General features: G+C 44.9%; 1 protein-coding gene across 2 annotated transcripts in view; it reads right to left on the bottom strand.

Moving 5' to 3' along the window:
- pdzph1 (PDZ and pleckstrin homology domains 1) overlaps window positions 1–6,701 on the bottom strand; it is a 9,658-nt gene extending 2,957 nt beyond the window's left edge. Inside the window, exons 1-7 of one of the 2 annotated variants that reach the window (XM_031578223.2) lie at window positions 6,581–6,701; window positions 5,197–5,287; window positions 1,623–4,013; window positions 1,289–1,453; window positions 792–959; window positions 376–477; window positions 1–51 (exon numbers count right to left, since the gene is read on the bottom strand). The exon at window positions 1–51 is cut by the window's left edge and continues 60 nt beyond it. In XM_031578223.2, coding sequence (XP_031434083.1) covers window positions 1–51; window positions 376–477; window positions 792–959; window positions 1,289–1,453; window positions 1,623–4,013; window positions 5,197–5,248 — 2,929 coding nt within the window. In that variant the 5' untranslated portion in view covers window positions 5,249–5,287; window positions 6,581–6,701. Of the gene's footprint in view, window positions 52–375; window positions 478–791; window positions 960–1,288; window positions 1,454–1,622; window positions 4,014–5,196; window positions 5,288–6,454; window positions 6,550–6,580 lie in introns of those variants that run through there. The other variant, XM_031578224.2, reaches the window with a different exon arrangement.
- Between the last annotated feature and the right edge of the window lie 695 nt (window positions 6,702–7,396).

Here is a 7,396-nt window from a genome sequence, read left to right on the forward strand (position 1 = left end):
CGGCATGCACATAATCACCGACCAGAAGCCCCGCCTCCTCGGCTGCTCCATCTGTGACCATGGTGACGGTGGCACACAGTAATTACCGCAACAATCTAAATTTAGTGTACTTTTATTTTTGACACTTGGCTCTACAGTTGAAGCAAGCAGTCAATCCCACTCAATCAGTTCAACTGGATTGTACAATAAGGTCCACAGTCTGAATGAGGACTGAGGCCTCAAGCACACATAAGAGCTGACCTGTCTGTGAACTGGATCGCCCCGGGGGCCCCCGGGTCGCTCTGGGGGCACCGGGTCAGCTAATCTTATTTGGCTGCAGGCACCACATTCGGTACTGCCCAAATTAGGACCGCATGAAAAAGCACAGGTACTCACTTGTGTCAACTTCTGTGACGACGATTGGCTTTGAGAACTGGATTCTAAACCCCCATGGGTACTCTCCAAATCCTTTAGTGATCTTGATCGTCCTTTCACGAACTACAACAGAGAAACAAATCGGCCTTGTCGAAGATGATAAAGTGAAGATCACTAAAATCCTTAAGGGATCTTAATGGTCCTTTCACGAACTACAACAGAGAAACACATCAGCCTTGTCGAAGATGATAAAGTGAAGATCACTAAAATCCTTAAGTGATCTTAATGGTCCTTTCACGAACTACAACAGAGAAACAAATCAGCCTTGTCGAAGATGATTAAGCGGATTATTTTTTTTTTTGTACTTTTCAGAAGAAAAATCCAAGGACTGAAATGAACAGGAAATGACATCAGCAAGGAGGAAGAGGGCGACTTACTGGTGACGGGCTTCGTCCGCTTGCTGAGGCAGCGTGGGCTCTCGCTGGGGCTGGCGTCATCCCCGCGGTAAATCCATGACGCGCAGTGGAACGTCTCTGTATAGAAGCCTCTGTCCTCTATATCCTGCGCAGTCACCTCCACCGGCCGCGCCTCCTCCGACAACATGTCTTTGAGAGACAACATCAAGTGTATTTGTTTGTCTTTGAGAGACAACATCGAGTGTATTTGTTTGTCTTTGAGAGACAACATCAAGTGTGTTTTCAGATGATTCAGTTGACACATTGTCACTGATAAACCATTAATTTATCGCTATTAATTCAACAGTTGTTAACACAACAATATCATTCAAAAGATGTCAAAGGCTATCAGTTATTTTCATTTAAGAAGCTGTCTTTTACAACAGTAAATTCAAATGTAACATGAATATAATGTAAATACAACATCTCTAAATTACCTTGCGTTCTTGTGGCCCTTGTAGTGCGTGGCAGTAACATACCTGACTCGTCTGTGATATTGCTGGCGATCGAGCTTGCACCGGCTGAGCTTTGCCTGCTTTCCTTAAAGAGCTTACGCCTCCTGGCCCAGTGATCGGGAGCCTCCTCAGGATCCTTGTGCAACAGATCTGAGGGCAGCTTCAGCCGTTCCTTGATTTCTGATGAGACTGAGAAAGCATCAAAGTCAGTTCATAATCTGACAGGAATGGACTCCGGAGCAGATATGACCCAGATTAGATAGAATAGATTAGATTAGGGCATGGATACTTTCTGAATTATCTGACATATATCCACATATATATTCATATGCACCTACTGGACAGTAGGGCTACTTACTTTTAGAACAGCTGTGCCTTCTCACTGTGTCCGCCGGTTGCATCACAGGTCTTTGCAGGGTGTGGAAACTGCGTTTATTTTTGGGTTTAATCTCATAGTATTTCTCTCGCTGCTTATCTGGTGCTGCCTCTTCCTTTGTGTCGGTATCTTGTGAGGTATTTGGAGACCGCAGTGAGTGATTGGAATCACTCTGTGGGTCGGTCACCTCAAAGGATTGCGGGGAGAGAGACTGGATGGAAGTGCTGGACTCTGTCAGTTGGGTCTGTGGCGCCATCTCCCCGGCGACGGCGGTGCCGCCATCTTCCTCCATCTGACCAGCATCCAGTATTGGATGAAGACAAGGGGCCTCGGAAACCGTACCGGTGACATCTCTGTGGTTCTTCTCTGAAGTTGTGGAATCTGTGGAATGGCTGCGCAACATTCTCTGCTCACTTCCCACCCTCATGACGGTCGTCACGGAGCCTTGTCTCGACTTGGGCTGAGCTTCACCGGCAGACTCCTTGCCCTGCACCTGAGGTTCCACATCCGATTCGTACTCCTTTGATCGTTCCACTTTGTGGCTGCCGTTGATATTACTCTCCCTCGAAGATCTGGGAGAGGGAGGGGTGATGTGGATGAAAGGGTCTTTGGATGGTACTGACCTGGTTGGGGAGAGATCTTCTGCGTTTCTCTCCACGTCGACTATCTCCTCCTCGAAACCGCTCTCTGTAATCTCACTTTGCTCCTGGGCGCTTCCTCCAGCGCTCTCTGGATCAGCTTCCTCCACGACCGACAGCTCCTGCGCTTCCCTGTCACACACCCCGGCATCCCATTCTGAGGCAAGTGAGTGCTTTGGAGATGATATGTTGTAGGCGCGAACAGGGCTCGAGCTGAGGAGACCACTGGCCTCGGAAGACTTGCGACTCTCAGTAAAGATAGGAGAAAATGAGTCGTCTTCTAGATAGAACCTTCCCGATCGTTCCCCTTCGCGCGGAAGAGACTGCATGAAAAATGGAGACAGTGTTCCCGAAGAGAATGACTCTCTGCACGGTATGTCGTCCTGGTGGTCACTGGACTGATCTAACACCGCAGGGAACGTCTTTCGCCGCTTTGGCATGTTCAAGTAGCCTGCCGGTGGGGTGCTGCTCTCCAGGATGGCGATGCTGTTGTTGCGCATGCATGACTTTCTCTTATGCTTGTAAATAAAGTTCTTGGTAAAACTTGACCGACTCATTGGGGTGTCTGGCCACGTGAAAAGCTCCTCTGCGTCCAACTCAGACTCATTCTCAAAAGACATGTCATCGCTTCTCACCCAATCCATAGACTCATGGCGTGTGGAGTCTCCCTTGAAGCTCGAGGCTCCACACATCATCACTGAGGCACTTTCTCCTGGGTCATCGACCTCATCGTAAGTGCTGATGTGGCACGCTGCAACATTCTCCGTGAGGTTGTTCACACCGTCCTTGCACCCTTTGTCAGCGAATTCCTCCGGAGGGGGTACGTCCAGCTGTGTTTCACTGTTGATGCTGTTGGCCGGAGATGACCTCTTCTTCAAAGGCCAAACATCCATCGGATATGTCGAGAGGCTGGAGGATCCATCCACCAGTGTGAAATCAGTGTCGCCGTGATTAAAATGGCCGTATCCATAGCAGCGGTCCTGGCAGCATCTTTGGTAACAGTCTGTGTCCTCACAGTAGCACGTGGTTGGCACTGGATGCCTCAGCATGTCCGCCCCTTCCTTGCTCATCTCAACCACACTAAACTCACAGCTCACGTTGTCCAAGGGCTTCCCCGTTTTGCTGTCATTTAGGGTGGCCCTCTGGTTCCTTGGATGGGAGTAGGTAAAGTGTTCATTGTTAGGGATATGAAACCCATAGCACTGGCTTTCAGAAGAGGCTTCGGTGTCCTTTACCTTCTGACTGTGGAGGACAAGTGTCGTCTTGTAATCAGAATCATCCAGCTGCAGAATCTCCCTGATCTCAATCCTCATGTTAGCATGAATGCCTTTTAACTTTGTGGTGGTGACGGCGATTGTGCCGTTAGCCGATCCCAAAGTGCCTGACCCATGAGATCTCTGAAATACAACTTGGGACGTTTTCTGTTCCAGATCATCAACGGTCACGGAGGTGGTGATTCTGACCCCTTGATCTTGCTGTGAGGTTTTGTCATCTGACAAGCTGTCTGCCTGGCTTTTTGCATTGCCCTTGAAGCATCCAACGGAACTGTCCTCCCCAAATCTCTCCTCAGTGCAAGGGTTCTGTGTGTCGTTCTCCTCGTCTGTGTCTGACTTGCACAAACAGTTTTCCTTATGGAGGGAGTCCGCTTCCCCCTTCTCCGTTTGCTCATCCTTCAGGCCCACATCGTCAATCGGACCTTTAGTGTTCTTCTGAAAGTTATACGTGCTGATGCTCTCTGAAGGGACAACAGGGGAGAACAAATGTTTAAATATCAGTAATGATATTCTTCTCTTTTACTGTTATTTACAACATTTCTATGTGTGGATATTTGACATGTATTCATTTAGCAGATGCTAATAACATACACATACACCAGAGTAGTATGTTTTTTTATTTTGTTATTTAACCTTTATTTAACCAGGAGAAAACCCATTGAGATTAAGAATCTCTTTTTTTCAAGGGAGACCTGGCCAAGACAGGCAGCAGCATACATACAAACATAGTTACAGACAGAAACACAAAAGAAGACAACATTTAGGAGTTAGTGTCGTAGCCAGGTACATTAAAAACATTTACAGCTTAAAGAATCTGTCTCAATTTTTTTCATTTTGAGTTTAAAAGCATTCCTTCCCAGTCCCATGGAATCAAACCTGGGGCCGAAGTGCTGTCATCCCTTCTCTTTACCAGTTATTAAGAAGATATATGAGTCCTTAATCTGACATAATCGAATACAATTAGCCCAGTCCAAAACACACACTACACACACACACACACACCACACACTACATTGCACACTGCACATTGCACATCCACTTTTGCACTCCTGCCCTGCTTTTTGTATTGTAGTACTTATTGTGTTTGTGTAGTACTTACTGTGTTTTTATGTTTTATGTTATGTGTAGTACTTTCTGTGTTTGTATGTTTTGTACTGTAGATGCTGTCTTTTGTTCTAAGACACCAGGAAGTGATGTTTTCTGTTACTTCCTGTTACAGGGGTACATTGTAAATAGACACAAGTTGGACATTTCCAATGGCAGACCTTATGGGTACAGAATATATCAGTTTGTGTGGCCTCTGGGAATTAAACCTATCACATTAGTGTTGGTCTATTACTTATTAGCGTAGAATATTGGAGCTCAGCTTCACATTACTGAACACACATATTATCAAGCCAAACCCCAAACCTTCCTTCCTCACAGTCATCTAGAAGCTATCTTTTGTTCCAAGACACCACGGTGCACCACGGCTGTAAATAGCCACCAGTCTAATCCCTCTGGCTAGCTGACGGTCCATGTTCTGGCAGAAGCATGAATGGAACATGCCACCCAGGAACATGAATGGAGCATGCCTCCCCGTGGGCAATTAGCAGATTAGCCTTAATGCGGGCCTCAGGTGCCACGGCAACAGCAGAAACTCACGTTTGCTTCCACTGGAGCTCTTTCTCCGGCTCTTCCTCCTCCTCCTGCTCATTCTTCCCTCTCTATCCCTGAGCACACGACAGCCACAATACTAGAGAGGAACAGGGCAGGTGTGTTAGGACAAAGGTATAAGCGTTATACATTTGAGATTGCCATCTTTGGATATGTCTTAGTCTTGCGTTACAAAAATAAGTCACTACGTTTGAAATGATCAGTTTCTAAGTTGAATGTAATAGGTTGTCAAGTTAGTAGATTTTGTTGTGTGACTATGTGCACCGAAAAGCTGAACAAATTACTCTTTAATTCTCTCTTTAAGATGTAATTGAGTTGAACAAAAACACAACTGTCAGTGAGCCTTTTACTTTGACATGATCCCACTAACATTACATTACAAATGAACTATAGCATGTATGGAATAAATGTCTAATGTAAATGAAGAATAAAGAATTCATGAGAGATTCTATTAAGAAGATATACGTCCAGATATACCTCCTATTCACCCACAGTTAAGCATGACGCATGATACCAGTCACCTCTCCTGTAATGGCTAAAAACCTCATAACAAGACCACAGTATTGCTAAAGGCCTCATAACATGACCACATTATAGCTAAATACCTCATAACAACAGACCTGGTTTGACAAACTCTCACTGTTAAAATGAGACCTGGTTTATGCCATACAATGTTTGTCAGTTTTTACCATGAGTTTAAGCTCATAATCGGTTGGTGCACAGCAATCATTAGCAAATAATTAGCCAAACTAGACCACCCTTCCGTTACTGTTGTTTAAACTCACTGTAGAACAGCAATATTCACACAATTAATCTATAGTGGCAAACAGACGAGGAATGGTCTTTTATAAAATGTGTGATGACAACTGACATTTTGCTAACACGTTGCTGGCAACTGTCATGTAGTAAAAGGCTATTTGACTAAATTCATTTGACACAGTGGTTTAGAAAGGCCTCTAAAAGCAAATGCAATAATACTGTGATTACCATATTGGTAGTAAACAGAATCTCTGAATCTCTCAACCCAAACATTGTACAAACATGCTTTGTAAGTTTGCTAAGCATGTTTGCATGGCTTGTTTGCAAACAATCAGCTTTTCACTATCAGCTGCTATGTTCAATCAGAGCACCTTTGTCATGTTCAGAACAGCAATATAACAAAATACCAATAATACAAATAGTTCTCTCTGCTATTGCATATTATAAATATCGTCCAATAACTTGTCATTCTCAGCAGGTGTTTTACCTTCCAGGACCAGAAAGATCTCACTTAGACCGCCTGCCCAAATAAGCAATTAAACCATAGAATATAACGACTCACTTAGACCGCCTGCCCAAATAAGCAAATAAACCATAGAATATAACGACTCACCCATTGATGACTCTTTGAACACAACTCATCCACGTTTTAGACAGAGGCCATTTTGCTGTGTGCACGTAGCGTGTGAAGATGCGCTTGTGTCTGCAGGCCCGCGGTACGCCCGCGTCACTGTTCTACTTCTTATTGTTTCTATTTCTACACTAAAGCTCTGAAGCAGCTTAATGCACCTAATCTCACGAGGCACTTGTGATGCTGGGTCCAGGCCAGGTGGCCAGGCTCTTTGTGATAGTGCATTAAAGATGCACTCCAGTCGTTAGTGTTTGGGATGAAAGGGAAAAAAAAGTTAACATGGCAATTCATTTAGTTTTTCCATGCGTAAATCTGCTTTATTTTCTCTCACACAGAGAGAGAGAGAGCGAGAGAGAGAAAGAAAGAAAGAGAGAGAGAGAAACTAATGCTGTAATCCCTGATATTTTCAACAAGGTAATGGATTGATTACTATGATGAGGAATATGTATGCAGTAATGGTTCTCTTTTAAGTAACTCATGACGGAGAAAGAGCATAATGAACAAGGGCTTGGCTTTGAATGGACCTTGATTGTGCCGCAGCATTAACAGTAGCTTGATTCAGCCAATTGTAATAGGATTGTTGCTGAGAGCAGGGTGACTGTGACGTTGATACCGTTACACCCAAACGTAGACGCACTCAGGCACATGCATGCAAGTCTGCCAGGCAGACAGACAGGCAGGCGGACAGATAGACAGGCAGAGAGACAGATAGACAGACAGGCAGGCAGACACATATGCAGATCAGTCTCAGGAAACAGTGGCCAATACCACAGCTCTGTTTTATTTGTATGCTATAAA

Source organism: Clupea harengus, chromosome 12 (genome assembly GCF_900700415.2).
Source record: "Clupea harengus chromosome 12, Ch_v2.0.2, whole genome shotgun sequence".
Taxonomy (NCBI): Eukaryota; Metazoa; Chordata; class Actinopteri; order Clupeiformes; family Clupeidae; genus Clupea; species Clupea harengus.